This window comes from Dermacentor variabilis, chromosome 6 (genome assembly GCF_050947875.1).
Source record: "Dermacentor variabilis isolate Ectoservices chromosome 6, ASM5094787v1, whole genome shotgun sequence".
Taxonomy (NCBI): domain Eukaryota; kingdom Metazoa; phylum Arthropoda; class Arachnida; order Ixodida; family Ixodidae; genus Dermacentor; species Dermacentor variabilis.
In genome coordinates, this window is record NC_134573.1 from 170127702 (window position 1) to 170152199 (window position 24498).

General features: G+C 45.1%; 4 protein-coding genes across 5 annotated transcripts in view; 2 read left to right on the forward strand and 2 right to left on the reverse strand.

The window, feature by feature from the left end:
- LOC142585735 (putative ATPase N2B) overlaps nucleotides 1-879 on the forward strand; it is a 12304-nt gene extending 11425 nt beyond the window's left edge. Inside the window, exon 11 of the mRNA XM_075696715.1 lies at nucleotides 495-879. Within this exon, the coding sequence (XP_075552830.1) occupies nucleotides 495-611 (117 nt within the window). The 3' untranslated portion in view covers nucleotides 612-879. The remainder of the gene's footprint in view (nucleotides 1-494) is intronic.
- On the reverse strand, nucleotides 586-11435 carry CstF64 (cleavage stimulation factor subunit 2 CstF64). The gene is made up of 10 exons (XM_075696714.1): nucleotides 11188-11435; nucleotides 10991-11069; nucleotides 10672-10841; nucleotides 10520-10554; nucleotides 9738-9845; nucleotides 7920-8393; nucleotides 6001-6079; nucleotides 4655-4732; nucleotides 3312-3646; nucleotides 586-727 (listed from the first exon to the last, which is right to left on the reverse strand). The coding sequence occupies exons 1-10, from the start codon at nucleotides 11243-11245 to the stop codon at nucleotides 623-625; spliced, it is 1521 nt and encodes a 506-aa protein (XP_075552829.1). The 5' UTR covers nucleotides 11246-11435; the 3' UTR covers nucleotides 586-622.
- A 163-nt stretch (nucleotides 11436-11598) lies between these two features.
- On the forward strand, nucleotides 11599-14303 carry Mpc1 (mitochondrial pyruvate carrier). The gene is made up of 5 exons (XM_075696725.1): nucleotides 11599-11818; nucleotides 11953-11956; nucleotides 12050-12065; nucleotides 12163-12243; nucleotides 14167-14303. Exons 1-5 carry the CDS (start codon nucleotides 11751-11753, stop codon nucleotides 14301-14303), a joined length of 306 nt encoding a protein of 101 aa, XP_075552840.1. The 5' UTR covers nucleotides 11599-11750.
- A 1045-nt stretch (nucleotides 14304-15348) lies between these two features.
- The window catches only part of LOC142585730 (exportin-4-like), a 75391-nt gene continuing 66241 nt past the window's right edge, over nucleotides 15349-24498 (reverse strand). For both annotated transcript variants that reach the window (XM_075696709.1, XM_075696708.1), the window contains 3 exons: nucleotides 22023-22153; nucleotides 18928-19138; nucleotides 15349-15680 (listed from right to left, as the gene is read on the reverse strand). In XM_075696709.1, the coding sequence (XP_075552824.1) occupies nucleotides 15486-15680; nucleotides 18928-19138; nucleotides 22023-22153 (537 nt within the window). In that variant the 3' untranslated portion in view covers nucleotides 15349-15485. The remainder of the gene's footprint in view (nucleotides 15681-18927; nucleotides 19139-22022; nucleotides 22154-24498) is intronic.

A 24498-nucleotide genomic window follows, 5' to 3' on the forward strand; every position in this document is an offset into this window, starting at 1 on the left:
GAGTGACAGGGGGGTTTCAGGAACCTAAATATTCCATTACCTTGACATGTTAAAAAAATAGCCGGAGTTGCCCGTTAAGTAAAACAAAATAGGCCCTTTTGTGTGTGTGGGTGCGTTTCTTTCTTAATAGAAAATTTTACGTTTAGCAATTATCAATGCTGCAACCAGCCTGTGGCATACAAGTGCTACCATCCAAGAGTTTAAAAACGTTTCGATGTAACTGTGCTATTTTAATACAACTACCACTAATTCATAGTGCTTAAAATTGTTATAACTGAAACAATAAAAGAATAATTGCAGTTTCAAGCACATCGACTACTTGCATATAACAAATAGCACACTGTCATGCCTTCTGTAAATCGCCATCTTCAACAGTTCAGAATGTCCTTGTCCAGTTTCCCATAAAAGCAGTACAGATTAGTCTTAACAAGAAGTACCATATTCGTCAATGCCAAGTGGTGCTGAACAAATGTGTGTATTCACTCATTTTGCAGAATGTGAGCATCTTCAGTGGCGAAGAGGAGATGTTTGCCTTCGAACGGACCGTGTCGCGGCTCAACGAGATGCAGAGTGAAAATTACTGGGCACAGACGAGCAAGGATGTTTATTAGCGTTAGTGGCCTCACTGCTGCTGAGTGCTGCGGGCAATCTGCTCCTTGAGCACCATGATGCTCTGCCGCTGGTCCGGAGGCAACAACGCGATCTGCTGGTCCGAAAGCTGCAGCACCTGTTTCCATGGAGAGAGAGAGAGAAGCCATCAGCAACTCTCGCATGTCTGTGACACACCTGTGGCACTGCTGTCCTTCTGCATCTCTCATAGCTACAATGCCATCCCTTGATGTGACAAATTCTTCTTGCATACACACCTATAGCAATGACCATTTGCTTTAAATTTTCACCTAAACCAAAACATGCAGCCCTTATTCTGTTCGGGGCAATAGTATAACAGTTGCTATATCTAATCAAGATGGGAATTGGAGGTTTCCCGACACGTGGAGCAGCTTTTTGTCATCATACACTTGCAATGCTTAAGCAATGGCAAGCTTTTAGTCAAGAAATAGATTTTTAATAAAATGCTGTAACTTGTGAAATTGTTTTGTTAGGGCCCTGTTCATTTACTTTATGGCCAATTATGTTCTGCACACTGTAATTAAAGAAGGTTTACGTTACAAAACACAAATGAAAACCTCTTACTCACTTATAACATGACAATGAAGCAATTGTCTGGGCTAGATGGTAACACTGCATACTAAATAATAAATTGTCGGTTTTAACGTCTTTAAGGGGGGAGGCTACCTTATCTACAAAATAGAGGCTACAAAATATCTGCACTGTCTTGGGCTTCGTTGCTGGCATCGCATGCAGCAAAGAACTAACGAAAAAAAGAAGAAAGCAGAGAAAATAATCTAAAATATAGCGCAAGGTGATGAGCAGCTCGCAAGCAGGCGTCTGTTGAGGGGGGCGGAGCATGGGGCAACGACGACGCAAGCACGGCATCGAAGGGAGCAGCCGCCGCCGCCACCCGCGCAGCAGCCAATGGCAGGTGCGCATTAGCCCGCGGGATTTGAACACGCTGCTTCGGCCAATCAGCGCTCCGCATCGTGGGAAAACGCCAATAGCGCCTCAACTGTGCCGACGATGCCATTTTGCAAGGCAGCAAAACAGAGACAAAGAATTCATGGTAAAGCAACACCAAGATGGCTCGGTCAGGCCGCATGGGCCGGGAATGGCACGCGTGTGACGTTTGACTTCATTTCGGCATTTGCGCGTGTTTTGTGGGATGCGGGGCCTCAAAAGTAGTTTTTTTTTTCTTTTTTTTTTTACTTTGCAGTTGAATAATTACAGAACAGGCAGTTTATGAGACATACAACCCAAAGATATTGTTCTTCAGAAAGTGACTTCCTCACAATTTTTTTGGCTTTCGAGGGCCACGTCCCCACAATGTCACTGCACAATGGGCTATGAGGGAAAACATAGTGGAGGACCTCGGATTGCTTATATTTTGGGCTCTGAATAACTGAGGTTTAGCATGCACCTAAATGTAAAGGTCTGTTAGACTAGCCTGCATGACCTGAATCAGTTCATGAGGTCCTGCACCCTGCCATTTGGTGCAGCAATGGCACCGTCTGAACCATGCCATTTGTTTCAAAAGATGCAGGAATGGTGCATCTTTTGAAACGCTGGTTCACAATTTTCCTGCAATCTCCTTACTGATGGTGCCAGCTTGGTACAGTAAGCGCTGTTGGCACCCCGCTTACACACGTCTGCTGTGCCTATGCAAAGCACTGTGTGTTTATGCCTAACCATATTTGCAGTTTGGACCTCCTAAACTTACATGGACAGGACAGATTGGACAGACAAAACATTACAACTGCGCCGTGCACCCCACATGGCACGATTTCATCACATTGCCTCAGAATAAAATCTAAAGAAAAGAAAAAAAAAAAAGCCCCAAGTTGCTTCACCACACCTCACCTTTGTGTCACATTGCATCACCGGCCTCCCATGCCCGTCTCCCTTCTGCCCTCTCGCCGACATTGGAGGGGTGGAATGGAGACGGGATAGGGGAGATGAAGGCATGCTACACGGCACAAAGGCAGCTGTGGTTCATGGCGTATTTTTCTTTTTCCTGGACTTCCCCATTCTCTTCTTTTCAGCACAGACACCCAGTAGCCAGATTTAATTGTTAAAGCCAATAACGTGGCATGGAAAGATCGTAGAAAGCAGTTTATTTTACCATAGCACATGCAACAAAGTTTACAGTACAGCGGCTGCTCATTGTTACATCTGAATATTATTAAAACCAGCAATGCTATAGGTGGGTTTGACTGTACTCCTTTCTGTAAAATTAAAATGTTTTAATGTTTCTACCTTTTGCATTTTTGTGCAACCCAGTTATAACAATGGGATTTTCTTGGAATTCGAATAAAGTTATAGGTGAGTTCCACTGTACAACTTGTCACAGGTGGGAGCTGCTACTGTGCTTTCCCTTGCTTCAATTTCTATTGGCTTCGTGTGGTTTCGAGCAGTTGTACTAGACTAATGGAATGAAATGCGACAGAAATTTTGAAGTAGAACGCCTAGCAAGTGCAATAACTGTAGAGGGTGATGTCATGTTGCTACGCATCTGGTCGCTAAAAGTGGAAAGAACTTCAATCTAAGCATAAGAGTCCAAACTATGCCAATGTAACTCGCTGGAGACAGTGGAAACAAAAGTATGCATATTAGTTAGGCCTAAAGTGACATGTTTCACTACATGAGAATGGCATATACAGCACTTGAAGCGGCTATTCATGGCAGCACCGACTCACCTGCATGATGAGTGCTGCCTTCTCCTGGTCTTGTGCAGAGATGACCGGGTTCGCGGCCGCGGCAGGGGGCCCCGGGCGTCCTCCAGCCGCAGCGCCTGCCATACGGGGGTCATCCCTGGGGCCCCCACCAGAGCCGAAGGGTCGGCTGCGGGGGTCAAATGCTGCACCAGGCCGAAAGCGCGGGTCTGTGCGCAGGTCCTGGTCTTCGAGGGGTGGCTGCTGGCGCATGTCACGGTCACCCATGGGGGGCATGGTACGCAGGTCACGGTCACCCCGAGGGTCCAGGCGAGGGTCAGGCACACCCCTGCCGGGACCCCCACCTAGAGGGCCCATCACTGCACAGGGGGAGAGAAATGACAGACAAAGTCATTACCTGCTCTGCTGCACTGCATGTGTTCTATGCACAGGCTGATGGTTTACAGAATCCAAAAGAGTTCATGCCAACATACAAATGTACAGCTCATGCATCTGTCATAACAATAAATATTCCTAAATGTTAGTAACGTGATGGCACATTATGATCATTGAAGTTTGGAACTTGGAACTGGCTGGCATATTTGCAAATTTTTTTTTACCTGTGAATGGCAAAAAAGAAACACGAAAAGATGGACATGTAGATGCACGTATTCAATTGCAAGTTTAATGGAGGAAAACTCTTCTTTTTTATGAAGTTTGTCAACTGATCCTGAAGAATGCCAATGGACAACATAAACCCCACTAAACTCATCATGGAGGTTATCTACTCTAGAATCTTGTGACACTTTCAGTTGGAAGTGTGCATCTGTCAGTCCACTCTTATCATACAGCCAGTGTTTTCTGAACCATTCACAACATCATCTGGTTCATTTCTCTATTTTGTTGCAAGTTTCTATTAGTTAAATACAGTGGAATCCTGATAAACATAAATCACTTAAACAGAACTGCCTCTTAAACGTAACACTACCCTCATGGTTGGTTTTGTATTCATGCAATTATTGTATTCAGCTTTGTCTCTCAGTAAATGGAACTCCTGAGAAATGGAACCAATTTTCCTGGTCCCTTGAGGTTCCGTTTAAAGAGAGTCCACTGTAAATGAGATGCGCAGCCTTTGCTGAGAATGCACAGCCTAACCTGCATGTTACTGAAGTCCTGAAACCAGGGTGGAACGCCTATCACATTATCAGTATTGCAATTAGGACTACACCGACATCTTCCAGAGGTACCAAACACCAAGGGTGCCACAGAACCCTTATGACAGTAACAATAGGTCTGGTTGTTTGCATAGTTGTCTGTGTACTCTTGAGCACAACAATGCCTAGACTAAAGGGTTAGATTCTACATGCAAGCCACGCAATAACACCCACCACGAGGATCAAAGGGATTGCTTCTGATTGACTCAGGCCCCGTAGGTCGCTCCCCAAGTAACGATGCTCTCGCTGGTGCTGAAAACAAAAAGGCACATAAAAGATGAGGCTCACATAAGTACACAATTAACATGCTCACTAAATGGCCTGTCCAACTTCACTTTTTCCTCTTAACCTCAACTTGTAGAATACTGGCTATCCCCGTTTGCTTTTCATCCACACCGCTGTCTTTTCTGTCTCCTAAAATTACGCCTATTTTTTCCATTCAATTGTTCGTTTCTTGGTCCTTGGCTTCTTAAGCTTGTTTTGTTTACCTCCAAGTTTCTACCCCATAAGTTCTGTATCGTACTTAGCGCAAAAGAAAATAAACAGCAACCAACAAGACCCCTCGAATGCTTCGCTTCAAATTAGTGGGTTTGATCAGAACGAGAACAAGTCACCAAGGATGGGGATACAACTGGGTGCTCCATATGATATAAGCATAGTTTTGTTCAATAAACATGCATGTAGCTATTACACTGCAAACATGGATGTGGACAAACTAGCACACGTGAAAGCAAAAAGTGTCATCCACCTAATATTAGCACCAAGCTGCAACTGAAGTCTGTACGGATTTCTCAGTAAACTTTTGCAGTTAAAGAAAAATGCCTCCTGGTCCGGATTTTGAACCAGGGACCAATGCCTTTCAAGGTGGTCGCTCTACTATCTGAGCTAACAAGGAGGCTCTACTTGTGGACAACTTTCTGTGGCAATGAAGAGAAAGCTACGGAGGCAAAGTGCACACAAGTAAGGGCTGCTGAAAAAATTCCCACATACTTATATGCGTCAGTTCAAGCTGGAGAAGAGACGTCTTATTCATTAGAGACATCATAAACAACTTATTCATATCAGCAAAATAAGACAGAGTACATCAGAGATCATTAAATCTGACTTGCACATGGAAGCTTCGTTGGTTCAACATCTCTTCCAAAAAAAAAACAAAAGTGCTGTCAACTCTGCCACAGTAACACTCTAGCACAGAGCAATGCATGTGCAGAAGCTCCACCCCTGTAGTTCTCCCTTTGGCACAGAAAGTTGTCTGGGAGTAAATCGGGTTGCACAGCAAAGCCAAAATAATTTACAACTCAAAGCACAGGGACACTGAATATGGCAAATCAGTGCTGCTGAAGCCTACAAGGGGGAGGAAAGTTCATGAATGGGAAAAGAAGATCGGCACACCCCTCACCCCGACCGGGCACACGGCACTCTGTTCTGCAGATTCCACCACTAAGTACACGTGGCTTCAAACTATGCTTATCAATTGCCTTCCAAAAGAACCGATTCCACTGTTCACAGCATGAGCATACCACCAAATCCCGAGTCCGAAAAGGGCGAGTCGGCAGGAAAGCCTGGACCTCCAGCTGGCCCTCCCATGGGACCCAATCCCTGCAGAGAGTCAAGGCAAGTGCAACAGAAACACCTGATTAAAGAAAAGGGCCTCAGGCACCGACAGTTCAATGCAAGGGTGCAGTGAGACTTCAAAATAATGAACACTGACATAACAAATTATTGAACACAACAAAGGAGAGAATTGGTTGGCTGTTTTTTATTTCAATGAGTACGCAACTATTATGTTAAAACCAAGCAGCTCCAAGTATATACCTAGATAGCTAAAATGTCAAATGCTAAGCAAGAGCAACTTGAAATGGCGCCTTGGTCAACGACTTGGCTTTGCTGGTTTGTAGCTGGTAAGCCGAGGTACCGACTCCATGCTGTCCTACTGGTTGCCGTATTAGTGATGGTGCACTGCACATTTTTAATTTGAAATTGTTGACATCTCATGTGTCCAACACAGCAAGCCACTGACGGGTCATTCAAATTGACAGAACATTTACTGGCTTGTCAAAGGCAACATGCTTGCATTTATTTCACAGACTCTATCGCAATTTTTTGTTTTATTGCGTCAGCATGTGTGCTTATATAATGAATAGCGGGTATAAAAAAGGTATTTTTGTGTCAAGTGTGACTTCAATATAACAATGTTCAACTGTATTATATGCAAGTCATGAAAATTATGTAGTTGGTGGTGTAAGCTAAGAATTCAGGCATGCAAGTTGCCATTCATGTTGAAAACTTCTCTTATAGTATAAAGATACTAGTTTCAGTGAACTAAAGATGGACGTTAGTGCTGTGGGAGGACATTTTTAAACGTGCACAGAGAAAAGGTTCGTCTTTATTGCCTCAGAATGTGAGTAAAGATGAAGTAAAGAAGGTGAGCAAGCATGAAGAAGACTGCTTACATCTTCGTGCCGACCAGATCAACACACTAAGCTAAACATGTTAACATATGCTTAGGTTGGCAATACCTTTGCTATATTGGTGGACACAACATTAGGATGACTGCATGACTTTTCCTGAACAATGAGTCTCTTTCTGTACACTTTACCATGACAATGGTTATCGAAGCAGCACTCTAATGCTTCAAAGGAACACTAGAAAGGGCAACACCAAATCACTTTAGATTGTCTTATGAAAGATCTTTCCAGCGCACAAAGAAACATGGACGAGCAGAGAAGGACAACAAAAATGCTAGCGTTCTTGTTGTCCCTCTCTGCTCGTCCATGTTTATTTATGCACTGGAACGATGTTTCATAATGCTATTCACAACCAACTAGCCCAGCTATCCAAGCATAGTGCTTTAGATTGGCCACTTATTCTTTCAAGATTCTACTTTCATTCACACAGTGTAATAAGGTTGATTACTACTAGAGAAAATAAAGGTCCAGCTTTTTTTTTTTTATTTATCAATCACTGCGAGGTCACAGATCTCGATGTATTTTCTCATATTTGGCCCATGTTAGTGCAGAAAAAATTCTTGAAACTTGCTAGGTTGAGTTTCTTCCTTTGGAATGCAATGTTGCCCTTCTTCATCAATAAGACATAAGCTAGACCCATGTCGATAGGCATTGTTACAATCTATGACATCATAGCGAGTTGGTGCGGGAACTTCAGGATACCTCGTTTTTGCATTTCTCCCGGCTTATCATGCCTTCTCGCACAATATGAGAGCTGTTTCGCTATTGCTGAAATGTAACTTAAAATAAAGCTTAACTTAATAGTTTCTTTAGTACTGCTTGAAGCAACTGCTAGTGTGTGTGCCCTCTGTGTGTACATCTCTCATCATGCTCTGCACTCTTCTTCGTGGTGCAGTGAAAACCACGGTGAACAGAAAGGTTGCCCACAATAATGTCCCCAATTTCTTTGGTCTGATGATAAATCCACTCACTCCAGGCTGCTGCCCCATGGGCTGTCCCATTGGCTGGGGACCTAGCGCTTGTGGCCCCATTCCCTGCGGTCCTAGCGGAGGCTGTGGTGCTAAGGGCTGGGGCCCACCGGCAGCTCCCACCATGGGCCCAGCTGCACCTACCATAGGCCCAGCTGCTCCAACCATGGGCCCGGCTCCGCCCACCATGGGCCCAGCCCCAGCCACCAAGGGTCCACCAGCTGCGCCCACCATGGGCCCAGCTCCAGTGACCATGGGGCCAGGCGCAGCCACCACGGCTGGCTGGGTGCCTCCTAGAGGCTGCTGGGCTCCCGTGCCCAGTGGGGTGAGGTTGGGGTTCTGGCGGTGCAGGATGCTGAGGGCCACCTGGGGGTCCACAATCTTCATGATGACTTGCGCCTGGAGCAGTGCATATGCCAGCTGCGGGTTCTGGAGGAGCATGTTCCGAGCCTCTCCGGGGTTGTTCTGAATGCACAACTGCACAGGCAAAGAGCAAGAGATACGGTTTACAATAGAGAAATGAATGACATGATGGTGCAATAATCAAGCCTACACATCTAGCAGAATAAGAAGTGAGGCTTGTTAATATGGACTGAACATGATGTGCGATAGCCTGAAAGACAGATTACGAGAATAGGGCAAGAATAGTCCTCAGTCTGTTTTACCTTATTTTTGTGGGCAACATGGTCTGCTTAGTGACCTGTCCTTCGTGCTACAGTACACCATGCTAAGCCTACATGTCAAACTTGAGACAAGAGGGCTGGACGTATAAGCAAGGCAGAAGACAAAAAAATGTAAAAGAAGCTGCATTGGGCCAGCTCATGTCTCGTGCACGCTTTACTTATCCATGTTTTAAGGGTGCAAACCTGTCTAAAATCCAAGAATTAAAGAAGTGGCCGAAACCAATGTTTTACTATACATCAGGTTATGCAACCTGGAGCTTCAAATTGCAACAAAAGCTTACATAATAATGAAATTCAAGAGGAAAACAGTACCAATGATAGCGCCCTTCACGAGAGCTATGCAGCACTGGCATTTGCATGTCAGACTGTAACGAAAGAAAACTGTATTTATGGAGAACTCTGGAACACAAGCAGCCAGAAATTTGTCACGAAAACCAACTGTTACATTAGCTGAGACTAAGCTAAATGTTTGCAATATCAAAAGCTCTATTAGTGAAGCCTGAGCTAGTCCTAACATTGCTTCAACTTGTGGGATTAATTAAAACTAAAATAAATGCTTTTAGGGGACTATAATTTAGTTATTATCAGGAACATGAAGCATGCACATCATAAGCAGCTTACAGTCATGACAGATAGAAGATTCCCCTTAAAGCCTCTGTCATGTGTTGGGGTATGCCAATGGCAAAGAGAGCTAGGATTTCAACCCAGCTTATGCTGTTGAGGTGCAAACTTCTCAAATGCAATAGCGCTGCTAAGCCTACCTTTATATACTACATACCACTACAGGGAATTCATCAGTTTTGGTTGCTTACTATATGAACGCTTGTTTCCAATGCATGTAAATTCAATTAGAGCTAGTGTCTTTATTTACTGTAAGCAGGATATTTTATTGTACTTCACCTTGTTTTCCTGATGATCAAGGTTTGCATGAACACTTGCTCTGTCCAGCAAAATCGGCTAGCCTCTGAGTAGCAGCAGCTGCATTGTGAGCTTTTCAATATACCTTAGCTATCAAAATCATCGCATCTACATTCAGCAACCCACACATTGACAAACCACAACCAAGGCATTCACTCTATGCCATTTATGAGTCATAAATGAAGTCACAGTTACGCTTGTTAGTGCAGAATAAGCATACCTTCATCTGCTTCATCAGCTCAAACATCTGCTCGGGTGGCAAACTTGCCACTGCTTTGGAAATAGCTTCGGGTGCACGTTCTGGTTCCACTTCTGGGCCATATGGACTCTGGAAGAATATATAAATGAACCCAAATCAGTGTAAGACATGCTTTCTGTTTGAATTAGTTCAGCAGGACAATTATCCAAGAAGTGCAGTTTGCTTTCCAGGACTCCTAATTTGTAAGCAGCAGTTGCAGAAGTGCATATTTGTAAACTTACATAGCAAAGCCAAGGAAAACATGGGGAAGGAGGGAGACAGAAATTCAAGACGATGAGCAAAACAAGAACAGGTCCACTTGTCGAAACGTTGGCTCCCGCTTTTACCTTGTTCTAGTTTTGCACATAACAAGGCCAATAAGTTTGCACAGGCTAGAACATTTGCGCTTACATGTGCACACCCACAACAGTTCAGTGTGTATGGCGATACATGGTGAGGTCTTCTTGGAAAGAGACTAGATAAATCCCAACATAAATCAAGTATTTGGTAACCACGGCTAGTTCAATTCAGTAGAAATAATGAAACAGTAAGCGCTCCTATGCAACGGGCTCTTAGGAGGGTACGTAAAAAATCCCAGTGTTAATCAAGCACTTACGACAGCGATACTAGTTCAACGTTTTTAACAGTATAAATGCTTGTCTAATGGCTGATGAAACGGAAGACCTCGGTACCCAGCTCCCGTACAGAAAACCAATCCAAACGGCAATGCTTTACTGCACCCTTCTGCTGCCTTCAATACTCACTTCGACTGGAGGGCCACCCAATGACGCCTGCAAATCTGAAAGCAGAAAATCGTGCGCTCGTTAGGTGCACGCAAGGAGTGACTGTTGGGCAGCAAAATGAGCCACACAACTACAGTCACATAAGCTGCATCGGGCACGAAAGGTTCGCTTACTTTTGAGTTCTTCTTTACTCTTCTCGCTGGCAGCGTTGTCGACGCGCAAGGGACGTCCGTTGAGATCGAAAGCATTCAAATTTCGCATAGCGCTGAGCGCGGTCTCTTGATCTTTGTATTCGCAGAATCCATAACCTTTGGGCTTTCCTGTCTCACGATCATACACGAGCCTGCGTGTAAACATTGCGCTGGGTTCACACCACCACTCCACGGTGAGGGATATAAGCGGGATAGACGCTTGCTTCGTGCAGAAAACAGAGACGATGTCGACACACAGAGAAGCACACAGACTACACAAGCAGTTTCAGCGTATGCTTACCTAAAGCTGACCACTGGTCCTACTTCGGAAAAAATGTCTTTTAGCTGCTCTTCTGTAGCTTCATAAGGAATGTTCCCCACTGCAGTGCGAGCAAAGAAGCAGTTATTTAGGAAGCAGCATGAAAAAAAGAAAAACAAGAACCTTCAACAGTAATCAAGGACCACGTAGGGCGCAATTTCAGAGCAAAGCGAGCTCACCGAACACCGAACGCACAGAGCGTTCGGCGGCAGAGAGGACCCCTTGGACAGCTGTCATATCGGCAGCGTTTTTGCGCGACTTCCCCAGTTCGGCGTCAGGGTGGGTAGCTGCTTACGATAATAATTGGTTCTTCTATCCCCTACAAGTCACAGCGGAGCGAAGTGAATGAGGCAGGAGCGACGCAGCGTTCACCATGCAGCAGCGACGTTCGTAGCGACGTTCATACACACAAAGCCGCAATCCAAAGTTCGGCTCGAGCTGGACTGCAAATTGGCTGTGGCTTCGCTTATTTATGCGGATTCGGCCTCAAGCTACGCTCGCCGCAGTTTTGTACTAGCTTCAGGAGTTCCTTAATGCAGCGGTCTGCTTGCACATTAGATCTAGTTCTCGCAGCGAGATATAATATAAAGACTAGTGGACTGATTTCTGTCAATATACTCATGGTCGGAAGGAACTGAAGAGATTATTTTACTGTTTTATCGCTAGTCCCGCCCACTCTGAAGAGGTATTCGTCGGCCCAAAGAGAAACTTCCCTGAGCCCGATATTCCGCGACATTGAAAAATGTCTCGATACGCCAGTCAATTTTTAAAGCAGTTGGGAAGCAAGGAGTTCAGAAACTACCTATGCAGGTACGCTGTATATTTTGTTACTCCGTGAACAGCGTACATTATCCAGCACTGAGACGTTTCGTTTCTTCTCGTTTGTTCTCGTGTCTGCTGCGGCGCGCGCTTCCCGATCTGTGCGATCTCCTCTGACCTTGTAGTACTGTGAGTTTTCAAACCATTTACCTGCTCTTTCGCTCATGAGAGATCAGTTCATTAAGTGAGTAACTACTGTTTCTCTTCCTTGTTCGCGTGCAGCACTTCTGGGGACCAAGTAAGTAGTGGCTTCGCACCATTCATTCAATTTGTAAGCGTGTACCGGCCCCGCTCATTTGCGGCGTCTTCGTTTTTCGTCTTTCTTCCTCACGTAGTTGCTAACTGGGGAATTCCACTGGCCGCTATAGCGGACATAAAAAAGGACCCAAGCATAATTAGCGGCAAGATGACTACCGGTGAGTTAAAAGGTCGCTAAGTTTTTACTTTACTGCCCCTTGCGAGATCGCTGCGTATAAAAATCGAAAAAAGGAAAGGTGGGGGTGTTCGAAAAGCGAAATTTTTTTGATCGAATCGAGTGCCGAATATTTTTGATCTTTTAAACAGAGTGAAATATAAGGGCTCCTCGTAGACCGCGTGGCAAGAAAAACTTATTTACATTATTTGAGACATCTGATGGCATTAACAATTGGATGTCAGGTCCACTGAAAAGCTCTGAAGAGGACTACTGGAGACTTTCAAGTGACTGTACCTGGTGCACCATAACAATGACCATAAGAAACGAAGGAACAGTATGTCGCCAGATGCACGTCTGTAATATGAGGAGCAGTAAAAAAGTTCCCGGAATGGTGATCCAGCATGCAAATGTTACGACCCATGGCATTGCTTACACAGACACTTGCTCCATCGCTTCTGCCATTGTTGAAATCAATGGTAGGAGACTTCTTTTGGAAACTGTTGAGAGTTTAGCCGTCGCATTTGCTTTGATGTCCTTCACGGTTGCAAAAAGTGTCCCACTGAGGTCTTCAGAGTTTTCAACCACCGTACTCTCCGGATCTCAATCTATGTGACTTATGGCTGTTCCCTGCTCTGAAAATGGGCTTCTAGAGGGCACGTTTTGCAACCGTGGAGGACATCAAAGCTAATGCGACGGCTAAGCTCCGACAGATTCCGAAAGAAGCCTTTTACTGCTGCTTCCAACAATGGCAGGAGTGATGGAGCAAGTGTCTGTGCGCACAAGGGTTCTACTTCGAAGGTGATTAGGTATGCATTGCCATAGGTCATAACATTAGCATGCTGAACCACCATTCTGGGAACTCTGAGTGCCCGTTGTATAGCATAGTGCTTATTGAAGAAGCTAAATGTAATACTACAGCACCGCACATCATTTTATTTGAATACAAACACGGCGCAATGGGCCAAGTAACTTGCTTTGCCTAAATCGATTCAGCAAATGCTTAAGCTCTCCGAGGTGAGACATGTTTATTAATGATTTAAGAACATTGTGTATAACGGATCTCCTCCATGCATTTGCCCAGGAACAGGCTCATATGTGCAAAAACTGCAGTTCCCCTGCAGCAGAATAATTTGGAAGAGTCTCCACTTGGTCTTTCTCTTTAGACTGCACCAACTGATGATGCTCCTTATCGTATTCGAATGGAATGAATGTTCAATAACTTCGAATAGTAATTCTTGAATGCAAATTGAATCTAGCCCTAGCTATTCACAGTAGAAATGTTAAATAGTTGCACATCCCTTTAAAAAAAAAAAAAAAAAGGTAATGTAAGCAGAAGCTTCACATGTATGATAGTATGCGGCTTCACTCAACAGAAGAGAGTTGAGCCCCGTATCACCTGTCCTAGCTAAATGTTATAAACTACACAATAACGTGAAGAAACTTGCTTATATCTTTCACTTTGTATTTTTTTAACACTACTGTGTCATCATCATAAACCTATCTTAAGTCCACTGCAGGATGAATTATTAGTCTTACTGCAAGGCATATAGGATCTAGTGCTGTTTATCACAAAAACAAATTTTTGTTTATTCCTGTAGATAGCCTGTGCGCAATACATTGTTATAACTAAATGGCATTCTTGAAATGATGAACTAAATACCACCATGTACATACCATTTCAATGCAAGTTTACTAATGTGTTTTGGTTGTAAGCAAAAATCTAGAAGCACACCACAAAAAACTGCCGGTACCTGCACACAGCCATTTGTGCACACTATTCTAAAATTAATATTAGTTTGAACCATAGGCCTCCGGCAACAAATGTAAATAATTATCATCTCCTGTGTGGAATGAGACAAGAGCTGATAAATTTTTACCAATATTTCGGAGCTGAATTCTGCATCCCCCTTCGCTTCTCTTTCAGCATTGTGCATATACTCCTTGCTGTTCATGAGATTTGCACTCAAAGTGCAACCCAGAAACATGCTCCTTTTTGCTTGCCATTTTACGAACGAGGGTGCTCAAATTGTTCAAGGATGCCGGCTTATCAAACATGAGTAAGTACTTTTGTTCCTCCATGGTGTTTCCAATGTTCAAGTTCTTGCAACACTGTTGCTGAAATGGCAGACTAGGCAAGACCTGTATGGTGTTCCAAAACAATCACGTTACACAATAGGCGAAAAAAAGTACGAGCACCATCCAAGCCAGGCCATCCACGTAAGCTTTTTCATACAGGTGTAAATAAAGGGACATCTAGACAGAAGCAAGCCCTAGATTTGAAGTTATTGCCAGCACTTTCTTCTAGTGTGATTTGTCATTTAATAATTTACAAGTGTCAACCACCTTCAGTGTAGTATTTAACTAGTCCCTCATTTTCCCTGAACCTGTGCATAAGAGAATAGTATCTTCTTGCAGTGTTAAATTTTCCTCACATTGTCTGATTATCTCTTTATAAGAGTTTCTCTGTTGCGCAAAGAGATGGGCATTGTTGGCCAATGCAAATAAAACCTTGGCTCTAACAACTGCTATAGTACTATATTACATTGACGTCAGACAGCCTCCTTTTTCAAAACAAGCAGTCATGAGAGAAAAATGGTAAACTCCTTTACAAGTAATGACATATATGAAATTTTGCATTATAAAGTGCTTTCTTGAAACCAAACACAGTATCTTGCACCTTACAACAGTCACGTGGAGTGCACAATTGAAAATGTGGAATCGGACCAGAAATGTTTTGATTTTGCTGTACATTTTGTTTCATATTTGTATTGCATTAACCAACTGTAAAGTGACATATTTTCTCATGTCTTGACGCTAACTGCACAGCCCTCTAAATTGCCATAAGAACTATAAAGTGTGTTGTGCACAGAATGAATTTTAAACATAGTAAGTATGCAGCAAGACAAAGTGGCATTGCATGTCATTCTTATGTGCTATTTTCTAGACGAATTGAGAGCTTCAAATCTTCTTTCAGGTACCTAACAAGCCCACAGAAGTAGGCCAAGCCACTTAGAACTGTCTTCCAAACTTAGGAGCAATAAAGTGACCCAAGGAAAGTGGAGGTGTGGCCTGTACAGAAAAATAATGTCAGCTTGGAGACAGAAGATTAAAATTGTAGAGAAATAAAGCCACTTTACTCGTTCCAGATGCGAATGAGACTTTTTCCATCGCAAGGATGAAGACAACAGTGTTGGGTGGACAGGGATGATTGAGGAGAGGGCAGTGAAAAGCTATTGAGAGGTGTCATTTGACGCACAAGAATCCCCGAACTTCTGTGACAAAAGCCTCGAAGGAGTCCCTGAAGCGGAGTCGGTTGGGCCGTTCTGGAGTCAGGGGTTGATTTCGAGTAAGAGCCTCCAAGGACTGGGCGAGCCGCTGCCCAACTGCAGGATCCTGCTGGCTTGCCACGAGTGCTTGGGCTAGCTGCGCGAAGCTTTCCTGTGAAAAACCAAAGCCACAGTGACAGTCAGCGCAACTGTTGCCATGTCCCAAGCGCTTGACACAGTCGTCGACCAGTCAACCACTGGGGTTGTCTGAAGGAAGCCAGTGGGCACAACTATGTGCTAATACAGTATAGTCTCCCAAGACCTAAGTGCAACTTGTGTTGCACAAGCGTAAGTGCAACTTGCAACTTTTTACCAGTCAGTCGCCAGTGAACAATGAGTTGCTTAAATAGATGTGTCACAAATTCCACTAATTAACTTCCTCTCGCCGACCACTACAGGCCTTTTTAAAGGGTTTAGCATTCTGCAAGCACTGACTATCTCGCAAAATGCGTTGTTACTACTCTACCTCATATGACCTTTTATTTGCCTCTACTTCCTACTTTTGCTGCACTCTATCTTTAATTTTTACCTCAAATGAGGTTGGGAAAACTCCTCATGCCATTGTCATCAATGTCACACCATCGTCTTGTCATTGCACACACAAATGCTTGAATTATATCAATGCACATCATAACAAGGCTGCATAGCCAGCTGCCTGCAAAATGTTTCGCATAACACTGATTCCCACACCCGACAACAACGCTATGTAAAAATGGAGCACAGCTGTTGCAAACGATGCAGTGCTAGTTTTAACATTAGTTCGACACCGTATTTACACGATTGTAAGTCGACCCCTTTTTTTAAATTTGAAAGTCTGAAGTTGGGGGGTCGACTTACAATCGAAACCGAAACATGGCCCCGCCAAAAAAAAAAAAAAGCGATACCAACGGGAGCTACAATGTAGTTACAATTTTATGTTTGCTCTATGGCCCTACCCTTATCTTTTCGCTATCCCGCGTGTTTGTTCGCTTTTCGGAAGGGTTTTTCAACATTTTTGAGAGCTTTACATTGAATGCAACACTCGTGGGGGGGGGGTGTAGATAGTTGATGGAAGCGCCGCTGTTCCCATTTGCGGCGGCATTCTCAGAACAGCGGCGCTTGCGGGGAGTATCGGTAGTTCATGGAAGAGCAGACACCGCTCGCGGGTTTCTTTCTCTGTTAAAGGGACACTAAAGGTTACCAGAAACTCAAGTTAAAGTGGTAGAGCAATGTTCTAGAACGTCTAAGGCGTCAATATAATCGCGAACAGAGCTTTAGTAACCGAGAAATTGAGGTAAATGCATGACACGATTTGAGACCCCCCAGCGACATTCCGGTACTAGCCCGATGACGAAAGGTCTCCTCATAATTTGTGTTACTAATACTCAACTACTCGCATTAAAAATATCATTTCATTCGATTATAAGCCGGAAAAAATGCTACTTGTCTACGTCTATTCGATTCTAGGAAAAAATAACATTTTGACGTTACCCTTCCGTAATATGGGTGTTCGAAAGGTTTCGTTTTCGCTCGACTCTGCGCCGCGCACGCTTTGGAGTTTCAGTAGTTTCGTTATCGCGTCGTGCTGTGAGGGTTCTGCTCGCGAAACTTTCATTTGGAACAAGCAGCGAGAATGCCACGTCCATGTGATGTCGTGGGAAGCCCTCGTTGCTTTCCCGCTCCGGAGAGCCGGTGTCGAGGCCGCCGTCGTAGTACGCAACGACGCCGGCAGTGCGAGCCCTCAGAAGCAGGTCGCGCTCGTCGGTGCTCAAATCGCTGAAGTTGAGCCCACCATCGCGAGCCAATCTGTCGGTGTCAGGGTCCATTGCGACGAGCGTCGAAGTTAGCGTCATAGAATGAAGTACCAGCTTATGGGCGTCTTGCGCTGGAGTGTGAGGTATAGTAGCGGCGCCTGGTGGCGGTGCGGGAAACGATATCTGGGTCGTGCCAGCTTGAGTCGTATTGAGCCCTGGCTGTGGCGAAGCACGTTTATAGGCCGAGTTTTGCGTCGATTCGCACATTTTTATGCCCTGTTGCGAGTGCGAAAAGGCTCGTCGCTTCTCATAGACCACGCCGACCACGCTGCGAGCTCGCTGCAGCCTATAGTTTAACGAAAACGGACTCTCCGTGTGCCGTGGGACGTAATGTGGGACGTAATTCGTTTCTCCTTCCGCTAGCCACCATACTCCCGCTTTCGCTCTGCTGTCGGCTCTGTCTTGGCTCTGTTTCTGGCCGCGCGTTCGCGTTTTGCGCAGAAAAGCCGTAGCGCCGTCTGCGGACGCCGTTCTACTCACCGATGGCGCAACGTCACTATGAGACCATGATGTCAGTTCTCCTCGATCGGAGGGCGGGCGATTTGAACTGCGCTAGAGGTACGCGGACGCTTCAGAACGCATTTTCTCTTAAAATAAGTCTCTCCTTGGCACGAAACAAGCGTTTCGAGGTTTCTGGGATGGTATTTCAACAGTCCACGTTGACTTAATAGTAACCTTTAGTGTCCCTTTAAAAGGCATTGGTATTGGTTTGACCAACTTTTTGACGCGTTCCACTTGACTGCCGGCTACGTGCTACTTCTATGCTTCCCCAGTCGTCATGAGTGCTCCAGGCCCACTAATCGTTCGGCACTCGCTCACAGCAGCGTTCAAGAGGGCTGCCATCCTTTGCGCCGAAGAAACAAATCACTGCGCAGCCGGCCGCAATTTCGATGTTTCTGAACGGGTGGCGCGAGAGTGGCGACTGCAGCGAAGCGAAATGTGACGGCAAGTGAGAAATTTCCCACGTGCCGAAGTCTGGACGCTTTCCGGAGCTGTAGGCTAAGCTTGCGGCGTACGTCGCTGAAATGCGTGATCGGTCCCTGCCAGTGAAGTGCGACGTGGTCATGAAACAAGCCCGGACCTTCGCCTTAATTTTAAGGTTCTGCTCCGCCGTGAGTACAACAAATGGCTGGCGGCAGAAGACTGCGAAATTACGCCAACCGGACCTGTCAAAAGAGCCTCTCTGACGGCTGCGTGTGGTTGGGTGCATTTGGCGTGTACTGCTGTTCTGCAAGATGTCCTGGTGCGGTGGTTTGCCAAATTTGAAATTTCGCTGGACCACGATGCGCTGTGGGACAGCAGCAACGATGACGATGGCAGCACTAGTGAAGTCGAGTAGTCCAGTGACCATGTCGGCTACTAATAAATTTTCGTTATCGAATGCGCCCTCGGGTATGCTCGCTTATTTTTTTTTTTTTTTTCCGGTCACGCGATATGGGGGGGTCGACTTACAATCGTGTAAATACGGTAACTTAAAAGATGACCAAAGTGAAGTCTACTGCAGATAAAAAGTCTGCCAGAAATATCCGGTCAACCTTGTGGTAGACAGATGCAACCTGTGCTTACCTGGAAGCAGCAGAGGAGAGCAAACAGCGCGCTGCCAGCTAAAAGCGTGAGCTCGGCATCAACTGGCTGTAGTAGCACCATCTCTAGGAGCAGCTGCAGGAAGGGCTCGATAGCACGCCCTGCAGGGCCAGTCTGGAGCCCCTGTCGGTGAATCTCCAGTGCTAGCACTGATACCACATCTAGGCAGAGACCCGACACATCAGGAGAGTAGCTGCACATTGAAAAGGGGCACCAGTCAGCAAAGGGCAGCAGCTTCTCCAAGGATACATCAGCAATGCAGGACATGACCACTATGTACAGGTGTGCAAATAGTAATTTTGAGACCAAATGGAATACAAATGGCTTAGTGAATCTAATCTCGTATACAGTGAAATCTTGATAAATGAAAATCACTTAAACGGAACACTACCCTCATGGTTGGTTGGCTGTGTATTCACGCAGTTGTATTCAGCTTTGTCTCTCAGTAAATGTAACTCCCAATAAAAGGAACCGATTTCCGTGGTCCCTTGAGGTTCCATTTAAAGAGAGTTCACTGTACAGAACCTCACTGATATGATCGCATTTCATACGACTGATCGTACGGTATGATCGCATTTCATATCGGAAGTAGTGGAGACAGCAGACGTCTCTGGGCCATATCGACATCAATTCTGAACTGTCCACCGATAGCCAGACAGCACTGCGCAAGTTCTTGCATGAATTCCAGAGCTGCTTTGCGAGTTGTTCAAGGGTACGCCAGACTCCCATCACTGGACACAGGATTATCAGGTTCGAGGACGCACACCCGATACACCAGCAGCCTTACCGCGTGTTGGCAAAAGAACGCAAAGCGATATGTACGCAGGTCCGGGACATGCTTGACGATGGCGTCCTCGAACCTTCCAACAGCCCATGGTTGTATCCGGTCGTTCTTGTCAAAAAGAAAGACTGAACACTCCGCTTCTGTGTTGAATACCGGAAGCCTAACAACGTGAATAAAAAGGATGTGTATCCGCTGCTGCATATCGACTCGTCAGATAGGCTACGACGCGGCCACTATTTTTTTTCTCTCGATTTAAGAAGTGGCTACTGGCAAATCGAGGTAGATGAATGAGACTGCGAGAAAACAACCTTTGTGGCTTCAGATGGTCTCTATGAATTTTGAGTCCTTCCTTTCGGCTTGTGTTCAGCCCCGGCTAATTTCCAGCGAATGATGGACACTGTCCTCACTGGACTAAAGTTGCAGACATGTCTTGTGAATCTTCATGATGTGGCTGTGTTTTCTGAAACGTTCGAGCAGCATCTTCACCACCTGCGGAGTGTGCTAAAAGCCATCCGATCGGCAGACCTCACACTTACACCGGAAAAGTGCCACTTCGGTTATGAGGAGCCCAAGTTTCTCAGGCATGTAGTAAGCAACAAAGGGGTCCGATCCGATCCAGACAAGCTTGCGGCTGTGGCCGCATTTCCAGCTCCTGCCAATAAGAAGGTCGTCCGGCGCTTCCTGGGTTTGTGCCTTACAAGGGACGCCTTACAAGGGACGACACGCCATTTGTTTGGTATAATGAGCAACAGGCAGCTTTTGCTGAATTACGACAGTGCCTACAGTCAGCACTTGTTCTTGCACATTTTGACTATGATGCCGATACAGAGGTGCATACCGACGCCAGTTGCATTGACCTTGGCGCAGTGCTCATCCAACGTCAAGACGGAATGGAAAGGGTTATAGCCTATGCCAGCCGCTGACTGTCCCGTGCCGAGGTGAATTATTCGACTATGGAGCAAGAATGCCTCGCAGTCATGTGGGCAATTATCAAGTTTCGCCCCTACCTCTATGGTCGTCCCTTCAAAGTAGTGCCGGACCACCAGGCCCTCTGTTGGTTGGCAAGCATGCGCGACCCCTCAGGACAACTGGCACAGTGGAGCTTGAGGCTACAGGAATTTGACGTCACTACCATTTATAAGTCTGGTCGTAAGCACGAAGACGCTGATACACTGTCCCATGGACAGATTGATCCTGTCAGTCAGGAAACAGATGATGACGGCTTCCTGGGTGCCATTAGTTCGTCGGATTTGATCAGACGGCAGCGTGACGATGCTGAGATTCAACTGATCATCGATTACTTAAAGGGCTGTGGCACAGCCATACCACACCATCTGTCCCGTTTATTGAGGTCATTCCGTCTATGAGACAACATGCTCTGTAAGGAGAATGTCTATTCAAACAGCCGTGCTTACCTCCTGGTGGTTCCAAGAGGCATGAGAGACAACGTCCTCTTCACTTGCCATGACGAACCCACATCTGGCCATTTAGGCTTCTCACGAACACTCGCTAGAGTAAGCAAGCTGTACTATTGGCCCGGACTTTCGGCAAACGTAAAACAGTACGTAAAGGCTGTCGTGAATACCAGTGCTGAAAGACACCATTTATTAAGCCAGCTGGCTTCCTTCAGCCAATTGAAGCACCTCACAGGCCTTTTGACCGTCGACATGGACATTCTCTGTTCGCCACCGTGGCCTCTGTGAAAAGTTGCTGAGCCAGTATTTTGGTCCGTATAAAGTACTATGCTGCGTCAGTGACGTTCAGTGTAGTGGTCCCGGACACCATCACAGACACGGGCTCGGACACAAAGACAACCAAACTCGGACATGGTTCATGTTGTGCGCCATGAACCCGTACACGGCGCGTTCGTAATGTTTTTTTTTTCTCTCATTCACCCTTCTTTGTTTCTGCTTTTCATTTATTTTCGTGAGCTTGCCTCTTTGTTCATTGACTGTGCCAGCAGAACGTTTCTTTTTCTTTTTTTTTTTGTAATTTCGCTTTGAGTTGTATCTTTTTTGTTTGTTTTGTTTACGCCTATTTTACAGCATCGAGACGATGCTTTTGTTCGGAAGAGGGGATGATGCCACATGTAGGTAGTGGGTCGAGGGCAAGAGTGGGTTGAGCCCAAAGAACAAAGAAGACCGCGCGCCTTCCCTGCTCGCGAGCCAACCCCGATGGACATGCTTCCCAAAAGCCAGCTCTGCAGTTTATTAAAACCCCAAGAGTACTTCTGAAGGTTCCTGACAATATGCATATATATTTATGTTAATTCAAAAAAATTAAGGCCACCAACCTTGTCAGTCCAACTCTAATTGATCCTAATAGTGCCTGAAGTAACTCCTCGGGCATCTGGCACACTCTGTCAGGATGTAGCTCACTGAGCAGAGCCACCAGCTTGAAGTACTGCATACACAGTGTTGGAAACTGCAAAAGTGAAATGAGCCATGCAAAAAAAAAAAAAAAAAAGAGGACACTGAATCAGTTTAGATAGTAGATTCATCTTTAATATCTCTCTCCGCATTTTTGGTGCAATATGCCTGTGTAGAGGGGAGAAGGAAAAGGTTATTTTGTGTCCTTCAGTTGGACAATGTGCTGGTCACCATGTTACCAGAAATTGGAAAGTCTAGCCAAGTCTTAAACGACATCTGTGGGTGATCAAGGACAAATTGGCCACCTTGTTTTGTCAACAGGTGCCAGAACCTTCAATGTAGAAATCTTCCCCCACCTTCAACACTGCCTAAATAAGTTGAGGGAATGGAATGACAGAAACCAATGCTGCATGCCACGGACAGACTTATTTGCACCGCAACACTACCCATGATTTGTCACTTTTCTTGCGTTAATGAAGTTTAAAACCTTCTAAGCCATAGCAATTACAGTTAAACTTGGATATAACGAAATTGACAAATGCTCGATAATTTTCGTTACATAGAGGTTTTTGTTGTATGGAGTTTCAGCATGAAAATCCAAAAAAGAAACACAAATTAAACAAAGGGGGGAAATCGATGTAGACATCACCCAGAATCATTCATCTAGTGGCAAAAAGTTGTATTATTTTGCTCTGTTGCTTGTTCATGAGAAATGGCAACACTGAACACTCGTAAGGCATCAAGGAACACCACGCTGCTCCATCGTCTAGCGAGTCCGCGGCCTGGCGCAATACATCAATGGCGCCAAGCACCAAAGGCAAAGCCCATGATGAATCGACTTCCAAAGATCCGTTATCATCACTGTGATGTTAGACACTTTTCACCAGTACCTCATCCGTCTCTTCTATAGCGACGGCAGTCGTCCACATAGCAAAAATGCTCATAAAGTTGCACGTCGTACGGGGTTGCTCCATTCGCGTGCAATGAAACCCGAGCTGCAGCGAGATCGGAAGGGCGTGAAGGCTCTCCCTCTCCACTTAGTTTCTGCAACCTGTACCTCTTTTCTCATCTCTGCTGCTTGGAAAATGTCCACCTTTGTTTCCTGCTGAAGACAAATGTTAAGAAGCAGCCTTTGGTGCCCGTCTACACCGGTGGGAACACTTGGCACTGTTAATTCCTCTGTCAAGTAGCTGAACGAGCGATGTACAGCTCACAGGTAAATACTGGACTTCAATGTTAGACAGCTCAAGGCCTTCAACGTGGTGAGTAGAACAGTTGTCTACGAATATACATTTTCTGCGGCCTTATTTCTTGATGTCTTTGTCGAACTCCTTGAACCAGTCACTAAATATGTGACTGGTTTAATATGATATGAGACAGGCAGCCGAGACCACGAACTTTTTGGTGTACCTCCCTCCATACGCAGTAAGCGGCGAATGTTTTTTCATTTCCTTATTGTCTCTTTTTTTTTCCACACTACTTTTAAGTGCCATTCAATTTCGCCGAAAATACACAGTGTATCTAGCCGCGTTCATGGCCGCTTGAATACGGGAGACTCCGAAACCATGGTGTTAGAACCATTGAGAAATACTACGCCGTGCCACCTACCACGATCATCAAAACCTGTACGCTGCACATAATTCAAGCATGTTTTTAGGCATTTCAGATGTACTAAATTGACTTAAACTGACTCTACCAACATGCCTTGCCCTGACTTTCTAGTGAGAGCCCCCTCCCCCCCCCCAAATGAAGTTGTAGCATTAAAGGAAGAGAAAAAGTGATGAGAATGTTTCCAGTATCACACAAAAAATAAGAAAAAATAACATAATGACAACATTTTAAAACTTATTGTGCGCAAACAAACAGGGACGAAGAATAGAAGAAACACAAGGACGAGCGCTTTCTAACAACTGGTTTTATTTTTGAAGAACCACCTACTTAAATACCTGCCACCTGCTTGGTTCTTCAAAAATAAAACCAGTTGTTAGAAAGCGCTCGTCCTTGTGTTTCTTCTATTCTTCGTCCCTGTTTGTTGGCGCACAATAAGTTTTAAAATGAATTTGTTCCAACTAGGCCGACTCGCAGTCTTGCTTAATGGCAACAGTTGCAAAGTTCGCATACAGATTTTCATCAAGCAAAAAAATAAATAAATAAAAGGTCTAGTTTGCATTCATTTATTTCTTCTACATTTGCACTTATACTTGTTTTCGTGAGTTTTCGTTTGTACTCCTGTAGAGCACGAGCACGTATTCACAACTGTGAAAGGCCTTCGGAATGCCTGTATAGTTTGCCTAGGTGAGTTTATGGCTGTCTGCGCATGCGAGAATTCCGGAACTACAAGGCCAGAACCACTTATAAATCGTGCTATATTGAGTTTCCCATCGCGATCAGGAAAACACA

Coding starts and splice junctions, on each gene's coding strand:
- CstF64 (XM_075696714.1), bottom strand. CDS start 11,245: ATGACAGCTGTCCAAGGGGTCCTCTCTGCCGCCGAACGCTCTGTGCGT. Junction 10,842..10,990: donor GGACCAGTGGTCAGCTTTAG/GTAAGCATACGC, acceptor GTTTACACGCAG/GCTCGTGTATGATCGTGAGA. Junction 10,555..10,671: donor GAGTAAAGAAGAACTCAAAA/GTAAGCGAACCT, acceptor TTCTGCTTTCAG/ATTTGCAGGCGTCATTGGGT.
- Mpc1 (XM_075696725.1), top strand. CDS start 11,751: ATGTCTCGATACGCCAGTCAATTTTTAAAGCAGTTGGGAAGCAAGGAG. Junction 12,244..14,166: donor TAGCGGCAAGATGACTACCG/GTGAGTTAAAAG, acceptor CTTCTCTTTCAG/CATTGTGCATATACTCCTTG.